General features: G+C 42.8%; 2 protein-coding genes across 2 annotated transcripts; one reads left to right on the top strand and one right to left on the bottom strand.

The window, feature by feature from the left end:
• Positions 1–7919: 7919 nt before the first annotated feature.
• rpl5a (ribosomal protein L5a) lies at positions 7920–11370 on the top strand. Its single transcript, XM_034613694.1, has 8 exons — positions 7920–8057; positions 8453–8522; positions 8623–8738; positions 8833–8967; positions 9174–9376; positions 9917–10094; positions 10641–10729; positions 11201–11370. The coding sequence occupies exons 1-8, from the start codon at positions 8055–8057 to the stop codon at positions 11301–11303; spliced, it is 897 nt and encodes a 298-aa protein (XP_034469585.1). The 5' UTR covers positions 7920–8054; the 3' UTR covers positions 11304–11370.
• A 1601-nt stretch (positions 11371–12971) lies between these two features.
• dipk1aa (divergent protein kinase domain 1Aa) lies at positions 12972–20757 on the bottom strand. The gene is made up of 6 exons (XM_034613689.1): positions 19926–20757; positions 15381–15515; positions 14966–15073; positions 14687–14863; positions 14448–14579; positions 12972–14360 (listed from the first exon to the last, which is right to left on the bottom strand). Exons 1-6 carry the CDS (start codon positions 19977–19979, stop codon positions 13680–13682), a joined length of 1287 nt encoding a protein of 428 aa, XP_034469580.1. The 5' UTR covers positions 19980–20757; the 3' UTR covers positions 12972–13679.
• Between the last annotated feature and the right edge of the window lie 24 nt (positions 20758–20781).

A 20781-nucleotide genomic window follows, 5' to 3' on the forward strand; every position in this document is an offset into this window, starting at 1 on the left:
ATTCGGTTCAAACTCAAAGTCACACACTGACTCAGAACAGGAAACTAAACACAGGGTAGAAAAGGACTATCAGTGCTACCACAGCCACCCACCCTCCCTGTCGTGCAATCCACCACCTCCTCTTCCCCCCTCGCAGGCCTTGATTCTCGCTCTTTTAGTCGTTTGTGATCGTAATAGAAGCCCTATCAAAGTGATCACAGGGGGGTGGGGGGGGTGGGGGGGGGGGGGGGGGAGGATGAGTGGAGTGTCGTTCTTGTATTTGATTGCTTTACTTCTTTGTGAAAGTGCAGATCACAGCCGCGTGGTTAAATAAAGACCTGAGTTTATGTTCTCAAGATCAACCTCGAGCCCCATTTGGGTTAGAGAGAGACTGTGGGAGCACCTCATGGTTTAAAATACACCTCAGGCCGAAGCCTTCATACCACATGTGTGTGAATGTTGACGAGTGGAGAACAGAGCACGGCCGCTTGTCAGAACATTGTCTTGATTTTGTTGCGCTGCAGCCTGAATGAGTCAGAAGTGTGAGCGTGTAACTGTGGCCGTTGTGACTCAATCACCAATCAAAGTTTTTTGTTATAGCACACATTCACAAATCACAATTTCCCATAAAGCAAAATTGTTTTGGCCCAGATGTGGCCCACATCCGGCCCACATACTGCACAGAATGATGGCACTTTGGCTTCCCGCTCTTGTTTGTTAGATGAGCCTCAAGTAAGCCATAGCAATACCACATGTCAACCCTAGGTGCTAAACGTGGCCCAAATTTGTTTTGTTCTATTTGGGCCATAGTCACCGTTTACCACATGGGCCACTCTAGGTTCACACCTAGATCACATCTTGCCTTGAGCACCTCATGTTTGCCAAAATAAGGCTAACTTTTGTTTTGGGATTTTTGGTCCACATTTGCTGAAGTGGGCAATTTTAGGTTCACATCTATTTTGTCTGGGCCACAAGAAGTCTAGAGGTGCCACATTACTACAGAGCTTAACAAGACGCAACATCCTCTGCCCTTAAATCTCAACAAGAGGGAGTAAACCCTTAAACTGGGACAAAAAGGTAGAAACCTCAGAGAGAGTTGCAAGTTAGAGATCGCTCCCCCAGGACGGACAGAAGTGCAGTAAAATGTAACAATTACTACAGAATGATAAATGCTAACAGTAGCACAGTGAAAGAAAACCATGGCATCCGTGTAGCCTTCTACCTCGCTTACGGCTGTGTTGTAATATCAAAGTAAAGTTTGCTAGCACAAGCTAACATTAGCCTCCCTGAGCACAATCCTCCAACAAGGCATTTGTTCCTCCCATATTCAAGTGAGACTCCAAAATCAGAAAATGAAAGAGCCGAAGAGCCAAACTTGATTTTAATGATTGATTATAAGACCTGGGAGTCACTGTCTCATTAGCTATTTGTTAGCCTCATAGCTTGTCAGCATTGACCGAGGTAATAAGACTTTAGCAACAAAAAAACAAAACAATAAATACTATTATTTGGTATTTCTGAAGTTTCACAGTCTCACTTTAAGTCAAAGTGTTGCCAAGTGAATATAAAACACATTTTCTTCTTGAGTGAAAAACAAAAACAAAACATTTCAAAGTGTTTAAAGTCATTCTCTTGACTTTTCTTGCAGATCTTAATCATGGAAGAATGATTTCATTCAATGGACTCCTAGCAATGATTTAAGGCCATTAGAGCTGCTTGTGGCTAAACTGACTTTCCCTTGTTTGGGACCCAGACGCTGAGTGTGAGCGCTCACTTCTGCAGCCCCGCTCTGCTGTGGCATCTCAATGAAAACCACATGACGCTATCTCATCCCCTCACAGGTTCCTCTGGCCCAGGAACTGTAACCACAGTGCAACAGCCCTCTCTCTAAAACCACCTCTGTCCCTTTCTCTACTCACTGCTGCAATCTGATTTTAGTCGTTTCCCCCCCACCACCACCACCACCATCATGGGAGTGGTAGGGCGAATGTAATCGGGCTCTCAGCTGGCCCCAACTGCAGCCACCAGATAGGGACCGAGTGCGAACACAATGAATGATTTACTGGACCCTGCTGACCGCAAGTAGACTTCTTCTTTTGCTCAGAATGTCTGCAAACATCTTGTTTTTCTCGCTGCTTCGCTCCAAAAATCTTCCGCACGAGAGGAGTTTGTGTCTCTTCTACCGAAAAAACTGATTTATGTTGATTCACCTGATTTGACCCTGTTTGGCGCTGCAGGATCCCCAAACTTTGATCCAGGTTCAGCTTGGCTACGATAGAAGAAACAGAGAGAAGAAACCCTGAACACAAACTGCAGGTCGTGTGGATTTATGCAGTAAACACTCCACAAATCATCTCCCTCCACAAATCATCTCCCTCATCCATCACTATGATCAGCGCCCCCCCCCCCCCCTCCCCTGTTTGCAACCAGCCCGTTTCTGGTTGTAAATTTCCCCCCAAATACTTAGAAACTCATCTGGGACGTTGGAGTGTGGATGTGAAGAAACCTGCTCAGTGCTTCCTGGTCATTGTGTCGCTGTGCATGTGTGGGGGGGTCAGACAGCCGTTTGAAAGGTCAGAGGTCACAGTTCTAAATAAGCCTGCGGATCATGTGTGTGTCTGTGCATTTATTTATTTCCTGTGTTTTTTTTTTTAAATTACTTTTTTCTGTACACTGGTGAAATGCACTTGATACATTGTTTTTATTTGTCCTGTGAAATCATGTTCTTGTTTTCGTGTAGCTGATGCCCGGAAATCTTTGGTGCGTCGGTTTGTTCACATATCTGTCACACAGAAAACAACACTCTTGTCTGTTTCAGGGTGTAAAACCCACTGTCACATGGGAGGGTTGAGAAAAACATGGGCTGGGCTTTCACACCGAAACTTCATCTCGCACCATCTCTGCTGCGCCTGAAATATATTCTGTCTGGTGTTAAAGTTAGCAGAACTCGATTTAGTTTCAGCAGAACTGATTTTGCTGAGTTCTAGTGGTGCGATACGTGTTTTGTGTGACCCAAGACCAAAAGCTGTAACTGTACTTTGTATCCACATTATTTTCTTACTCTGAAGTGTTGACAAGCTGATGTAGCGTGTGCATGTGGCCAATTGTGGTTTCAGCGCCCTGTCCATTTGTTTGTTTGTTTGTTTGCAGGATTACGCAAAAACTAAAGAGCGGACTTTCACCAAACTTGGTGTATGGATGGGACATGGGTCATGAAAGAAGCAATTCAATTTTGGGGTGGATCCAGCACACACAAGTTGGACAAATGAATCATCCAAATATCAGACTACCGGTATCGATTTTGGATTCTGAATTGATTATGTGTATACACTGATTGTGTTTTCACCTCTGTCTGTTTGGTTGTTAGTTTGTCAGCAGGATTACACATAAACAACTGAAGAGATTCCCACAAAATTCTGTGAAAGATGAGACATGGGCCGAGAGAGAAATCATTATATTTTGGTGTGGATCAGGATTATTAGTCTCCATTGCATTTTCACCAGTGGCTCAGGGAGTAATGCATGAAACTAGATAAAATCAGGCGTATTTAGGGAACTGATATAAACAAATGTATACAATTAGGTGCAGATGAAATTACCTGTCCAGCTGTAACTCCCTCCTCTCTGAACCAAGTGTCACTCTCTCGTCTCCTATACTCTTACTGGTTTTAATAAGACAACATCGTATCCCCCCCAATCTTCTTACCAGTGGCTCTGTCTTTGGTTTAGAATTGATTTTAAGATTTTACCAGTCACTTTTAAAACTTGACTTAGTCCAAACGACACAACAGAAATGTTGACCCAATATGAACCTCACAGCCTCAGATCCTCCCTTAAGTCTGAAGGTAATTTTTTTTTTGGAATGACCGGCCTGAGGAGATACAGCTCACAGGATCAGTGACTTCTTTTAAATGACTTCTTAAAACCCATTTTTACAGATTTGCCTATCTGTGATGTTCAAGTTTCATCTTTTTACATTTTATTGCTTTTATTCTTTGCATTTATGTAATGTCGTCCGATTCTTTTTATTGTGTCTATTCTTTTTATTTGTATTTACTGCTTTTATGTGATGCTGTCTTCTTATTGCTCTTATTCATGCATTGTTTTTTAATAATGGGAGAGCATTAGTAGTATCTTGTGTCTGCTTTGTCTGTCCGAGCACTCTGTCAACCCTGTTTTTAAAGGTGCTGTGAAGTTATCATAAAAAATCCGGACCCAGCAGATTTAAATGTGGTTGCGAATAGGGTAGGCTTTTTTCAGCCACTGTACAGTTATATATTTTGGCGCAAATCCAGACAAAGGGCAGACCGAGGAATTATTTATCACTTTCTTAAAGATTGTGACATGCAGCTCTTGGCGGAGGGGAAAACATCATAATCTTCACATTGTCTGGATCAAATGAAAATAAAGGCAACTAGCATTTAGTCAGAAAAGTGGCATATGTGAGGAGAGTGCAGTCTTCTTATCTGCGGTGAGCCTCGAACACATATGTTGATGTGTGACTTTCTGCAAGTCATTTCTACTCTGCTGTTTTCTCACTGTCATCTTCTCCCTGTTCTATTTTGCCACTTTTAGTGAAACCAAACACTCACTGGTGGACGTCCTTGTTGATTTTTCTGAGACAACTCAAAGACGGAGTGAGATCAGGAAATGACCATATTGATTATCAGTGTCACTTCTGCAGCCCGTCACACCCTCCACTCCCAGTGTGCACCCTGATTAACTGTTGACCACTGCTGCAGAGGGATGACTGGACAGCTGCATCTCTTCGTTGTGAAATCAGTTCTGCAGAAACAACAGCTTGAATGTGCAGGGAGAAAGAAAAGCTATCCACAAGAGTGACTTTGACTTTTCTTATCTAATGTAGAGAACATCTGCACCGAGAGTGACAGCGAGGGATATTATCTGTCACACTCGAACAAAAAAGCAGAAGATCCAGCTTCCTGTTTTCTTCAGTAGCTGTTGATAGAGTAGGTTAGAGTTAGTCTCCTGATTAACTATAGGGCTTCATCAAAGTCACCCATGGCCCAACACTGCCATGCCATACTACACCACTCCTCACCATACCATGCCATGCTGTGCCATGTCATATACCAGGACATGCCATACAGTGCCTTGCCATACATACTGTTCTGTGCAGTGCCATACCATAGCATGCCATAGCATGCCATAGCAGGCCATGCTATTCTACACCACACTGCAGCACACACCATTCCGTGCTGTGCCGTGCCATGCTGTACCATGCCATGCTATGCCATATATGGTAAATATATATACAGCAAAATCGGTAGTGTTGTAAGAAATATTCAGGATTTTTCTGTTTGACAAATATTGTCACAGTGAGACCCGTTTATGTACCCGTCTGACTACTGTGACAAAATAGTTCAATAAAGAAACTATTTAAGATAATACAGATCAGCATCCAGCTGGCTGGGTAAAGTCAGTTTGAAGTCTGGTGCGGCTGATGTGTTCAACCGGGGAAAGTCTCTGCACTGCGCATGTGTGAAAACGGCTTCAGACTCTGGTCAGTGACATTGTCTATTTTGTTAGTAGATAGGAATCATAATTTTTAACGACATCTACTGCTCCCTAGTACTCTGACTAAGAAACCTCTGTGGTAGACATGTTCATGACTTCAGCTCTGTACTTGTAGAAGTATTTCATCTGTCAGGCCGTTCATGTGGCTTGCTGGTCATTAATTACCCATTTAAGAATTGATCACAGTTTCTATCCTAGCACCAGGTTCAAGTTAATTTGTGAACAAGATCATTGTAGGCGTCAGTTTTCTACATATTCAGGTTTCAAAAACCGTTTAAGTAATATTCATGAGAAATATTTTCGTTAAAGTGATTATGCAACAAACTCTGTGTCATTTCAAGCTCATTTTCACAGTCTACAAGATAATACAGAAGTTGCAGGAACAAGTGTCAAGCAGAGTACAGAGGCTGGGTGGATATGGTCTTTACAAAGAAAATACAAAAAAATATTTCCGCTTCAATTATTGCTAAACTCCAAGGAAGTGGTATGGCAAATTACCTTGTTTCTCCAATTGTTAGTGATTTCTAGGAACTTGCTTCTGAACTGCTCTCCCATGTGAAGCATTGGATACTGTCTGCTGTGCCCTAAGATGTGATATCTACAGTAGAAGAGTCTCTTGAGAATTTTGAAAATCCATTTTTCAGCTTTAATACTGAAACTAAAACAATAAAATATGTTACTGAGAAATGGGGGGTTGGGAAGCCAGTTGAAATTATTTTAATAGTTTGATTTGATATGATGCACAACTCCGATATTTTTAAAATTCTGGGGGAAGCTTGTGTATCAAAAACTGACTGATTTGAATTTCTTTTTGATGAAAGTTATTTTAAGGATGCATCCATTGTTCTCTAAGCAGACTTCTTTACAAATTCAGATCTGCTATGATGACTTTGAAACTGTTAACCCACTTGGTTCAAAACGAGGTGTTCGCAAAGTAGGTGCTCTTTATTCGTCCTCAGAAATCTATCACCAAAGTGTAACTCTGCTGAGATGAACATTCAATTGGTTGCACTGTTTCATACTGAAGATGTGGAAAAACATGTCTTTTCTCCTGATCTGCAGCCTCTAGTTAATGACATCAAAACACTGGAGAGTATTGGCCTTGATTTAACTTTCTAAACTGAAAAACATTGTGGCACTTTGTGTCAGACAACTTGGGCATGCACGCAATTCTGGGCTTTACAGAGTCATCTAGTGGACGTTCTGTCGTTTGTGTTTGATTGAAAAAGATGATGCCAAGAATGTTAACAGTGAGGATGACCCCAAGATAATCTTTTTGAAATACATTGCAATGAGTTGCAATCAGATCCAGAGAAGTTATTCTTGTTTGGTTTAAAGCAAAATTCAAATCTCAATAGCCCTCAGTTCTTTCATATTTGCCACAACCTTTCTTTGGACATAATGCACGACACTCTTGAAGGGGTTGATCAGTATGAGATAGCGTAACTGTTGGATTATCTCTCAGAAAAAGTTTTGTCAAAACATAATCTGTACTATACTATACTATACTATATTATACAATACTTTACCATTTATTCAACCAGCAAAATGGGAATATTTGACATTTACACTATTTCAAGTTATTCAAGCATACACAGTGACAAGGACAAGGTTCCAGTGAATGAACTCTGAGCGAAGTATAAATGTGAGATAAATGTGGTTGGACCGCCAGCTCAGACAAAAATCAGTTGAGTTTCAGATTTAGTAATAGAATATTATGACCTCAGCCTGGATGAACAATCAAAGCCTAGGAGATTTCACCATTTATTTTTTTCCCAGTCCAGACCATTGTCATTTTCCTGAGTAGCTTGATTTCACAACAGTTACTATTGTAACACCAAGAAAAGTAACTTCACAAACTGTCACTGAAAGTCCGTTGGCCTCACTTATTCTTATTTCACAATTATTGATATATTATCTCCCAGAATCCTGAGTCCTGACTTCTAGTTAGTTTTGATACGAATGGTATAAATCTTCTATTTGAAATTCTTCATCTATTTATAAGCTTATTCCAACCGTATGTCCTCAGTAGATCCCTTGAATCAGACTGCTGCCCACTCTACCTGTGGCCTTTAAAATCAAATCATTAAGCATATGTTTATATATTTATATATTTTTTATATGATAACAGAGGATATATAGTACAAATCATTGACTGTTCCTTTTACATTTAATTTTAAAAGCCTTTTCAGGACTTTTAGTGTTATTGTTGCCATTTTCACACGACACAATAAATAAATCACAACAAATAAATAAAACAATAAATCCCACTGTGTGTTTGTATCAAATCATATAGTCATAACCTTCATCATAGAGAATAAACCTGACTGAATCAGTGTTGCAGAAGGTGAGTGAGCTCCTGTTGTCTGTGTGGCGGCTGCCCCCTGTAGGCCATGCATGCTGCTGTCTTCCGGGGCAGCAGGGGGCGCTGCCGGCTCCTGACGATACGTGGGGCTGCGGAAGAGTAGACGCGTCAGACTTCCGCAGCCCGAAGATAGAGTCTGACCTGAGGAGGAAGAAGACGACAATCCACACAAAATGGTGCGTATATATGACACTATGACTTTATATATAGAGTCAGAGCGGTCGGTCTTGGTGTTTACATGTGTGTGGGGCGGTGGTGAAGGGTTTCCAGCGGTTCCAGGCTCAGATGTTTGTGGATGTTTGCGGCTTGCTGGCTGGTTCCGGGCCGGTGAAGTGTTGAGCTCCAGCGTGGCGCTTCATGGCTGATGAAACCTCAGCTGAGCTCCTGCCATGCTGGACTCCAACACTCACTCACAGACACTGAGCTTTTATACACCGACTAAATCCCCTCTGCGGGACCACGTCCACACACAGGTCTACTACAGATGTGGCCATGTTGTGTTGCCCGTGTGGTTTCCCTCTCTTTATGTCCTCGTTAGCTAGCATGCTAACCCCCTGCCTCCTCTCTTCAGGGCTTCGTCAAAGTGGTGAAGAACAAGGCCTACTTCAGGAGGTATGAAGTGAAGTTCAGGCGGAGGAGAGGTAATATCAGATCATCTCTGCAGGATCCACACTGAGCGTGCTCCATTAAGTCAAAATCGTATTGATCTCCATTAATAGTTAATTTTCTTTATTTTGTCAGAGGGGAAAACCGACTTTTACGCTCGCAAGCGCCTGGTGGTGCAGGACAAGAACAAGTACAACACGCCCAAGTACCGCATGATCGTCCGGTTTTCGAACAGGGACATTTGCTGCCAGGTCAGTGGCTGCAGGACTCGAGTCAAACTCATGTGATCACAACATTTAAATGACCAGATTTAACACAAACTCTCTCTCTCTATTTCCTGTCCAGATCGCCTATGCAAAAATCGAAGGAGACCAGATCGTGTGTGCTGCCTACTCCCATGAACTGCCCAAATATGGCATCACTGTAGGCCTCACTAACTATGCTGCAGCCTACTGCACAGGGCTGCTCCTGGCCCGCAGGGTAAGAACACACACTCGCACACAGTGAGCTGCAGGTGTCAGCAGAGACCACACTGATTTGACTTTGAGTTGTGTGCTGAATTTGCAACTTGGTCAGATCAATTAAATCACTGTATTGTAAAACCAGCACGAGCAAAAGTAAAACGTGTCAGTGAGTAGAGTGTCTTTCTCACATTTTCTGTTTTTATGCCACCCTCTTCTTTTCAGCTGCTGCATAAGTTCGGCATGGACCAGGTGTACGAAGGCCAGGTGGAGGTGACGGGAGATGAGTTCAATGTAGAGAGTGTGGACGGCCAGCCGGGTGCCTTCACCTGTTACCTGGACGCAGGCCTGGCCAGAACCACCACGGGAAACAAGGTCTTCGGAGCGTTGAAGGGTGCAGTCGACGGAGGGCTGGCCATTCCTCACAGGTGAGCCTGATAAGAGAATGCAGATTGTTTATCTTGTCTATGCAGTTTTCAAGCAAGCGCACAAATTAGCAATTTACAAACATTCTCAGTTATTAGTCAGTTATTGAACACAGTTGCTCATGTAACCCTGACCATGATGCTTGTGACAGATCGGCGCCTGTTTTCCAGGCAGCCGAACTGATCCGTCTTACGGCTGCTGGTTCTGTTCTGCTTCTTGATGATGTTACAAAACCCACTGAGCAAAATGTAGTTGGTCCTTCATTTGCATTAGCTGATGTTTACTGTCCTTTCAAGACGGGGCTGAGAGAAGCAAGAGGAACCAAAGCAGTTATTGATTTTATTGAATTGTAAATACGTAACAGAGCTCTATAGAAAACTGAACATTGTCACAATAACACTGAAGGTCTTGAGAAAACGTTGACAGAATTACATTTTAAAAGAAACAAACGGGGGAATATTTTTAGTCAACTCAGAATCAAAGTGTTTGGAGATGCTGGGTGGTTTGACACTGTTGTGATCTCTGCTCTTTGTTGTTTCTAGTGTGAAGCGCTTCCCCGGTTATGACGCAGAAAGCAAAGAGTTCAACGCAGAGGTGCACCGTAAACACATCATGGGCATGAACGTGGCCGATTACATGGCGTACCTGATGGAGGAGGACGAGGACGCCTACAAGAAACAGTTCTCTCGCTTCATCAAAAATGGAGTCACGTCAGAAACGGTAAGATTTTAACAGCATGAAAACAGGACACGTGTGAGACGTCGTCAAAGCATCTGTGACTTTGGTTACTGGTGTAATGTCCAACTCTTTGGGCGGATAGCTTAAACCGAAATATATATTTTACTTTATATTTATATTCCTTAAATTATGCTGAAGTAGCTGTGGTGTATGAAATTTGAAGTAGTTGATAATAAAACTAACAGTTGGACGTAAGTTGCCTCATCAACATGATCCCACTCAGTCTCATTGTCAGACTGGCCACCAGGGGGTACCATCAAATGATCCATAAAGTGATCCATCGGCGCCTGTTCTCCAGGCAGCCGAACTGATCCGTCTTATCGCTGCTGTTTGTTTTCTGCTTCTTGATGATGATACAAAACACACTGAGCAAAATGTAGTTGGTCCTTCATTTGCATTAGCTGATGTTTACTGTCCTTTCAAGACGGGGCTGAGAGAAGCAAGTCAAATCAACATGTATGCAGTAGAGTGCATAAACATAAACGACAACAAAAATACAACCGTGTTTGTCTGTTTTGTTCTTTTCAGGTAGAAGAAATGTACAAAAAAGCACACGCCACCATCAGAGCGAACCCCGTTCACGAGCAGAAACCCAAAAAAGACATCAAAAAGAAGAGGTGGGTTCCCGATTTCCATAACTCCGTTTTTTTTTTTACTTCTCTTAGCCAGTGCTGGTGATGCTTAAACACATGAGGAAAAAACTGAAAAGTACATATTTATTTAAAAAAATCTTATCACACCAAACATTTGAACATGTCCACGAAAAGAACAGGTGCTACTGTGACTGTTGGCCAGCATGAACGTCAGGACTGTGAAACTGAAAAAGGAAATCTGAATTATTTCCATGTACTTTTCCTGCTGTAACAGGTCAAAATGGCTGTGAAAAGGCCTATTGCGACAATATAACCCTTAACATACCCACGTCACATTATTGGTACATGGGGGATAAACTTCCTCAATTTAGCTTCCGCTCCCTCTTGAAGTACTGAATAATACTGGGAACCTCCCAAAGCTGAGCAGACAAACTTTTCTCTCCATGGCTGTTCTGAATGTTAATGGAGTCTTTATTGTGTCTTTTTCCGGTGCAGGTGGAATCGCGCCAAGTTATCTCTGGCACAGAGGAAGGATCGCGTCGCCCAGAAAAAGGCCAGCTTCTTACGAGCACAAGAACAAGAAGAAGGGGACGGTTAGAGGCCCGGCGAAGGGCCCTGCTGCAACAACACACACTTCACAGACAAATAAATTTATTTCAAACTCATGCCTGTTTCTGGCTCAGTCCATTTCTACCTCCACCAAGGAGGTTATGTTTCCATCTACGTGCATTTGTTTCATAGTCAGCAGGATTGTGTAAAAACTACTAAACTGTTTTCCATGAAAGTTTGTGGAGGGGTGGGGAATGTCCCAAAGAACCTATTACATTTTTCTGATCCAGGAAATGTTTTCCGCTTTCACGTGGCAATATGTGGTATTAGCTCTGGCAGAGGTATGTGCTCTGAGTGTTAAGTTCTTTAAATGAGTTGTGTGAAGATGATTGTAGTTTAAGGAAACAAGCTTTGAACCTCAGCCAAGGAGGTTTTCATCTGTGTTTATTAGCAGGATTAGGCATAAATCACTGGAGTTATAACCATGCAACTTGATAGAAGGATGTGGAAGGGAAGGTATTTCATTTTGGTGCACATCTGAAATGGGGAAGCTCCAGTTTTCTTTCACTTTAAGATGACAGGAGTTGAGATTTCCATTTCTTAACATTTTCCTTAATTTCTCAGAATAATTCAATAAATTAAGAAAATTGCACATGTGTATATTGTTACAGATCCAAATAAAAACCTAAATTTAGTGAATTTAAATATGGTTTCATAAGGTGCCATTGGGCCTTGAGAGAGGTATATGCCCTCTACTGAGAGGCAAGCTAGTTTTTTTGCTTGTGATCATGGTTGTGTAACTGAAACTAATATTCAGTGATAACCTCATCACCAGTATTGGTTTAATAGGTATAGTGCAAATCGTGATAGACTTAAACAGGTTGGACACATTACGGTGAAGTGGTATGTAGTTTAATTGTGCAAAATCATGCTGGTTTCAATAAGTAAACATGTTTGTTTTTTTTTTACATTTTCCAAACTCAAACAGCAGCACTGACCACAAGCGTCACATGCTTTACAGGTCATGTCTGTTCTGAGGTGCACTGACAACAATGCATGACATAAGTTAGGCTGTCAACATGGTCACTGTCACTTCACATCTGCAATGTCTGGAAGGGACCATGGAAAATATATATATATATTTTTTTTAATGTATCATTGAAATGTGAGATGTGTGGGTGAACTTCTCCACGGTCACCAGTGGTAAACATTCATCAGAGAACGACTTCAGCATGACCTCTGGCACTGTGACAGATGAAATCCCCCCAAAACAAGGTGATACAGTACATTTACCACAAATGCTGTTTTCAGTGAAAAGTACACGTAGATAACATTCACAGACCAAATTAAATACATTGATATTTTCTCTGTCGTTGATGCAGCATTGAAGATTCACTTACAGGTGGAAAACTTGAAGTATGATGAAGTACACTGAGGCACAGTATGAACCCTGTGCAGTACTGACACATGAATACCAGCACATTGAAGCTAATCAGCTGCCACCACTTCATCATACAGATGATTGACAGCTCACAGAAGAGCCACCATGAACAGCTTCAGTGATCTTTGTCACTGGATCAATTTATTGACTTATTTGTTCAATTCCCTCACAAATCGATTTAAGTTTTTTATTTGACTTATCTGCGTTTGTTTGTTACGTAGCAGGTTTACGCAAAAATGACTAAACCGATTTTCATAAAATCTGTGAATGGGTGGAGCACGACCCAAAATAGAACCCATTCAATTTTGGTGCAGATCAGAATCAGAGAGCGGATCCAGGAATGTATTTTTCATATTCCTGAACATTGCGAGATAGGACGTTTTTCAACATTCTTGTTGACTTCTCAGAGAATAATTCATGGCTTCAAATCAGGCATGTTTAAGGGACTGATATTTATGAGTCTGTGCAATTTGGTGCAGATCCAAATAAAAATCTCTTGTGTTGAAAAGAATTAAGGCGCGTAAATAAATGTAGTGTTATTTCAATACACTTCAAATTGGAGCTTTTGTGCAACAATCACTGACTTGATCCTTGTTTTCCCAAATAGAATAAACTCCTAAATGATAAACTCTTCTCAGTTAACCCACACATCTGTGATAAAAACAGAGATTGAGTCTCTCAGCTCTTTGTCCAGCAGTAACTCATTAACTCATGAAACATTCCACATTTGTGAACAATACAATATAACGTGTCTGTGTGAGTGATGGCAACATGCTATCATTCAGTTCAGTTCATTTCAACAAACGTAAATCCAGACCCCGAACTTCTGTGACAGGGTCAGAGGAGGTAGAGTCTCCATCAGTCAGTTTATGTTGTTAAGAGTTGGTAAAAATGACTCCATTAAATTTGCAGCTTCTATATCACAGCATCTTCAATACTCAGCTCTACGTGAGAAACTGATTTGAGAAAGATTTCTTCTCCTCGTCACGAGTCCTTGGTGTGAGAGATCTGTCTCCACAGCAGAGCTTTCAGGTTGTTGAGGATTAGCGAGTGCTCCATGTTCATCTGTCCAGCGTTACCCTTCAGAGCCATACAGGCGTACAACTGCCTCTCCAGTTCCTCCCTCATCGCTGACGGCGCCCCGCGCAGGATGTAGTCCTTAAGTGCACCGCATGCTTTCGCCAAGTTTGGCTGGATGGGCTCCTCCCTGCACCGCTTCTCCGACACGTTGCATGATGTCCGGCAGTCCACCCCGTACACGCAGTCAGCATCTGTCTCGCACTTCAGCACACGCATGGTTCGTCTGAACTCGTCCTCAGAAACAACGGCTCCGGTGTTGGTGAGACGGATCTCGTGGCGGTCAGTGTAACCGAAGTGTGCGGCGGTGAGGTCGCAGATCAGGAAGCTGCCGTATGTGCCGTGGAAGATGTCCTCTACCAGCTCCAGCAGACCCATGGATATCTTGGCTTTGCGAGGCCAAGAAGGCGTGAACCACTGGTCCATCGTGCGCTGCAAACTGCTCGGCACCCAGGACACCAGCGGCCATGGTAGAGACAAACCGTACAGGGGCCCGTAGGGGACTCGCTCTGTCATGTACAGGTCCCCGCAGTAGCCCATGAGGCGAGGAGTGTGTCCACGGTCCTGGAGCAGCAGGCCCAGCAGCACCTCAAAGAAACAAAGCAGAAATCTGATGAATCTGTCCGTCATGTTTAATTGTGTTTCCACAACATGACATCACATGTATTTTTATACCTCGTCCATCTGCAGGAGGGCCCACGTGGAGCGAGCCTCTGGCAGCGACACCCGTCCGTCTCTGTTGCCATCGGCGACAGACAGGATCTGGCTGACGAGGCTGGCGAGGTTGGCCTGCTCTCCAAGCTTAGACTGAGAGATGGAGAATGACAAGACAGAGATTTGTTGTTTCAGGCTTTAGTCTGTCGCGACACAGACCTGCTTCTATCCAAACCTTTCCAACCCACGTCAACGTTTACCTTTAGGTGATTGAAAACCATTTCTTTGAACTTCTCCACTGATGTGCCTTTAGTGGGCTTGTCGAACACTGGTGTCTCCCTCCGAGGCTCCGGCTCCTCGCCCAGCTCGTAGTGCAAAACCTCCCCCAGCTTACAGCGGATGATTCCGTCATGGTCTCCCCAGCTTCCTGTGTATACCTGGTCAACAGGGAGGAGTTAGAATAGGTCAGAACCACTCAGCCACGCTTTAAATCAGTGGTTAGGGTCATTGCTATACGTGTAACAAATTAAAGAAGTTACCTGGTTGTTTGGCAGCATTGACTGACACCTGCTCAAATATAGGGTTTCTTTGTCACACAGACTGCTGCAGGCAGAGCCATCGATGATCCCCTTCCTGTATTGATCACACTTGGAGAGAGAGAAAATGAAACTCCATTATCCAATATATTATTTTCAGAGTGTTTAACATTTACAATAAAGCGGGAATATTACATTTCCAGGTCCCATAAAAGAGAACACATCACATTGTAGTTGCCACAAAGAACTCAAATTACACACTGAAGGAGAATTGTGTCATTTTCAAACCACAAACAGTTCTAAAGTTGACTTGATCCAAAACAGTAACAGCCTCATTTGAATGATTTTTGCTTTTTGCATTCGACATGACTTGGTCTGAAACACATAAATGAGATGATCGAATAAAGGCAATACTCACAATGGCGTTCTTGCACTCGTGTCCTCTGCACACCTCTGTGTAGGCGGAGTATTGCACGTACAGTACCCAGCTCCCCACCAGCACGGTCAGCCATGTAAGGAACAAGTACTTCACTCGAACGAAGGAGATTCGAGCCTATGAATGATGAGCAAAAACACAAAGATGAGCAAAAACACAAAGATGGATCCAAAAGGGAAGTGTGTTCGCCCTGCTACTGTGTCATCCCGGTAATACTAACGTCACAGGAATATCAGGGTATACAGAGAGTGCACCAAAAGACTCTCGATCCAAGTTAGATGTTTGCAATCCCTAACCAACCCTGATCAAATAATGGGTTGCCATGGTGACCTATTATGTTACAGGGTGTCCCATAACAAGGTACTGGCTGGATGATTAGTTGCCATGTGCAACAATCGCCAATTAAACTGGAAAATAGTCTTAGAGGTGCAGTTCCGACATGTCATGCCTTTCCTGTTATGGCTGAAGCAAAAAAAAAAAAGAATGACTTCTTGTGTCATGGGATGCACACATCACATGACACACAAAGAAGTCCTGTTGTTTCTGTGACATTATGCAAGATAATGGAATTATATGTACCTACTCTTCACACGGACACAACATGGAAATGTGATCATAAAATACAGGAAACATTCACTTGTACAGAAAAAACTCCTTCCTCAAGGTGACATTACAAATCCTTGGATTCACAGAAAATGCGAACTCGTAAAAAAGGACACACAATCTAAAGACAAGAAAACACTGTTGAAAAGCACAGAACAAGATACAGTACATGTAGAACCGAAAGGTAATGATTTACCTCTGACTGTTTACTAGAGTTTTTAATGAACTTTTATTTATTTGTTTACTCTACAGTGCCAAGAAATAAACCCAATTTAAATGTCACCAGAGCCCTAACATAAAATTGCTCCTAAACAACAGCAGACACTTCACCTCCATTTGTGACATGACACAGCGAGCACTGCAGAGAGCAAATGTTTACTGTTATTACGACTGGAATCAATTTGAAGTTCATGTGAATTTAAAAATGAGTCCAATTTAATTTCAGCAGTACAAACAGTCCTTGAATAAATCAAATGCCAGTAACCATGCTGGCTGCGTGACTGCACGAGTTAAGTAAAGTTAAATAGTCAATAGCAGATTTGACCTGGTGGTGACCGTACAGAAATGTCAGAAGTTTACTTCAAGTCTTTAGGATTCATCTTCTGGGGATCGTGAATATCTGTGCAGAATTTTTTGTTTAAGTTTTCCATTTAAGTTAAAAAGTACAAAAAGTGTGTCCATTTTTATTGGAGCTGATATTCTGTCAGTTGACAATTAGCTATTAAAATTGTCATTTCAGCAGTATATTCATTATGTGACTCTTGTAATGCGAAGCATAAATCTGGAAGGTGTAGTGGAGCAGTGAAAAAGAATTTAGGTCAACGTTGTTGTTTCAGCCACAGTGTGGGACTTTAACCAAAACAAAACTTTTTCTCAGGGGACTGTAACTGCACCATCACTTTCACATGGCAGATATATCTTATGTTGTGTGTGTTAACGGCAGATCGCTGCGTTTCTCCATTCAGCTTCAGTAGGATTTCCAAATCCCCCCAAAAAACATATTGGACCCAATGAGGTAGGCATCACGTCAAAGGCATTTCTATGTTTGATGCTCTGTGATCTTCACAGACAGGACTGGAGATTTTTCTGTTTTAGGTCCATGCCAGTTACAGCAGGACACCCACAGATGGTTGATCTACAACCAATATTTCAGATCCTTTAATCCATTTTTGGCTCAATTGTTTTGATTTGGATTTTGGTCTCTGAAAATGATAAATACCTCTGATGAGGTCCAGGGCCTCTTCATTGAGTTTGTTCACATAAAAGATGTAAAAACATCCCCACTGTGAACAACCAAAAAACCAAAGAGAACATAGAGGAAAACCAGACATTTCCTGTCTTCCATTCCCTCTGGTGCATTACGGTTAGTGTTTTGACAGTGGCTTCAAGTTAGAACTTGAGAGGTGTCTCCTCTGCAGAGCTGCCTTGTTTTCAAACGCTCTGTGTCCTGAGGAGATGAACAAAAAGATAGTGGGGCCTCCGGGGAGGGAACAGGCGGCATCGGGGGAGTGCAGAGCAACTACAGGCTACTATCAGATCCTCTGGGATGCATGAATGTGCGCCGAAACTGCATGTGCATTAGACACACAGACAGTATGGTAAGACATGAGACAGTTCGTAACAGGGAAGTGACTTTGAGTCATGTGTGCGTGTTGGATGGTGCCTCTCTGCAAACACATGACCGAGCTTAGAAGTAGAAAAAAAGAAAGAAACAGGCAGCAAAGAAGCTACTCCCTGTGATCCTTTACAGCATTCTCTCTTTCCTGGAATCTATTATGTAGTGATGGTCCTAGCTAAGATCACATGAGATCCTCTTAATTGATCCCAAAATGGTTGAATACTATCATATAAACGGATGTTAATATGCCAAAAAAAAAGAGAGTAGAATGGAAAAATATTGCACCTAAATTAGAAAGGCACACACTGACCACTGTCCACAGCTGAAGTGGCAAAGAGAGAAAGTTACTGACAGTAAAAGGAGCTGGTGATGAGCAGCGCAGGAAGTAACACCTTCACATTTGAATCAAATATGCAAAGTCACATAGTCCAGGACCCATCATGCATGTTGTGGAGTTACCAGCTGTCAACAGTTAGATCCAGTTACCCTGGATCCACCCGCATATCGACTGTCCTGAAGACCAGTCACTGCAGCGCACACAAAAGACCGGCAGTATCACATCTTCACACGCTGCTGGCGGAAGAGCCTGCGGCTAAATGAGCTGCCCTCAGAGTTTCAAGTAGGAATAGGAGGGTGTCGGTAGTTTGTTCTCATCCACCTCCTCCACAGAGCTCCTCAGGACAGAGCTGACTGTCCTCGTCAGTTTGCGCCTCCTTGTTTGCGGCTGAGACATCAACGACCCAACACACCGCATAAAAGAAATGGTCATTAAACCCTCATGACAGGGCAACTGTTGCAGCACATAAGAACTACAATGCTGGTACCAAAGATCAAACTGACTTCTAAAAGAATGAGGGATATTCACAAAATACTCAACTGAGCTTTCATGTGGCTTTTTAAACTCTGCCACTTAAAAAAAAAAAAAAATGCTTTGAAATTCAAAAGCGGTTTGTCCTACTTGAGTCAGGAGGATATTCAGGTTCAGTCCAGTACAATAGCTGTTTCATACATGTGTGGATGGCAGGTTTGGGCCAAAAGAAGTTAACGGATAACTTTGGTAAAACTAAAACCTCAAGAATAAGCCTCTGGTATTTCTCTGCGAAGTTATCCATTAAAAGTCATGTTGCCACGAGGAACAGGCCTGTGGACCTTAGCACAAAGCAGACCCCGTGTCCTGCAACAGATCTGGATACCCCCACCACTGCCAAAAACCAGCAGACCCCTTTACAAAACCCCTCTTTAGATGTGGTACAAGCCAGACTTTGCATCACGTAGATGTATTGACCTTTCAACTGAATGCAAAAAGGGATACTGACTGGTTTGAGAGTGACCTTTCAACTTAAAAAGCAACCATGTCAACTGACAGAACACTGTATAAAAACTAGAGACAAGCATGGCCAAAAATGGAACCATGTGGGTCTTGCTTTTTCTATGTACAGAACCACCTCTGCAGATGTCTGAGTATGAATGTGAGTGTGTTGAGTGAGAGATAAGACGTAGGACTGGGCAATAAAATACCATATATAAATATAATCAGTAGCAATATCACAAAAGTATAACGTATGGTTTATGTGTGCACAGTGAGGACATTGAACACATATTAATCTACCTCTGTCCTAATAAGAAATATGTTAACAAGCACAAGATGAGATGCCTAATTTCAACACCCAGTTTATGGCCGATCTCATTGAGCCACTTGTCCCGGCCCAGAATGGTAATAAGCTGTCTGTGTTTATGTTGTAATGCACCAACATGTTGACTCTTCCCCGTAGAGCAACCCAGCATTCTGCTCCTCTTGCATAAGCTCCTTACTGTACTGTACTTGCTGGCAGCCAGCCACTGGTACCCAAACCAGAGGGTTCAGCCCCCAGCATCCCACCCCCAAAGGATTACTGACACAACTGTGAGCCAAAGTCAGATGTGTGAGGAGGAGACAAGGTGAAATGAAGTGAGATGACAAACTAAACAAATCAGGTTCCTCCCCTGACCTGGGTTGTAAATCCTGGTGTTTATTTCTTATCACAGGCTCTACACACAGTGTCAGTGTAATTAGGTCTGAACCCTGATCTGCACTAATCATTCTGGATCTGCACTGGGGCTAATCTTTAATCTGCAGCTACATTCCTCAGGTATTTCTGAAACAAACCCACAATCCCCATCAGGGCAGGCTGAGGCGCTGGATGTTCACTGCCAGCTGTCAGCCTGACGTGACCGCACGACGACATCACGACACACTGACACAATGCTCAATATATCTATACACACACACGCATCTATAATCCGCTTTGCAGAGCAAGAGATATTACCTGGAAATAGAAAGACTTTTTCACCCAGGCCCGTGGAAACAGACCCTTCGCCATCACAGAAATAGATCATCTCAATACGTGGAGCTGGCTGCGGGGGATCATTCAGAATGCATGAGAGAGAGCGCCTTCCACATTAAAGAGAAATAAACCCAGACGACTCATCCGGCTCTCGACGGCACATTACTCGGTCTCAGCCCCAGAGGGATGATCCAGGAGGCGGGTGTGTCGGTGTGTGTTGTCCGTGTGTCCGATGTCCCTCTCTGGATCTTCTCTGTGCAGCAGCTGCTGGTTTTAAAGCAAAGCAACATACCTCACGCTGAGGAGGAGAAAAAACACGTAGGTTCAGGGCGCAGGCGCAACGTGTTGATACACCGATAAAAACATGTCACCGTTTTCAGTCCTTTGGTCAAAACCACACGTGTGGGTGATAGAGAGCGCGATCGCCGCTGCTGTGAGAGACGCGTTGTTATCATTAAGTCACGATGTTGTGTGGACTCTAACTAAGAACCAGACCTGGAACAAACTAGCATACACTACACTTCCGCTAAGCCCTTCACAATAAAACCATTACTTAAACCGTTATTTCAGCGCCAAAACTCAACTTCCGGTCAACTAATCCAAAATGAAAATAGTCTCTTAATAGCACATGATGTCGTAGCGGCAGTGAGTGGCATTCTATACATACAAACAACTGAGCTTTCATAGTAAACATGTGCTTAATCTGCGAAATTGACTGGATCTTAAATTGCAATCATGAAAACCTTGGTATGTTCGGACACGCGACACAATAAACGAGTGAAAACACACACAGATCCGTGTTGTACGTCTGTGAATGGGCGGATGTGGCCGTGCTCAG

This window comes from Hippoglossus hippoglossus, chromosome 17 (genome assembly GCF_009819705.1).
Source record: "Hippoglossus hippoglossus isolate fHipHip1 chromosome 17, fHipHip1.pri, whole genome shotgun sequence".
NCBI classification, from domain to species: Eukaryota; Metazoa; Chordata; class Actinopteri; order Pleuronectiformes; family Pleuronectidae; genus Hippoglossus; species Hippoglossus hippoglossus.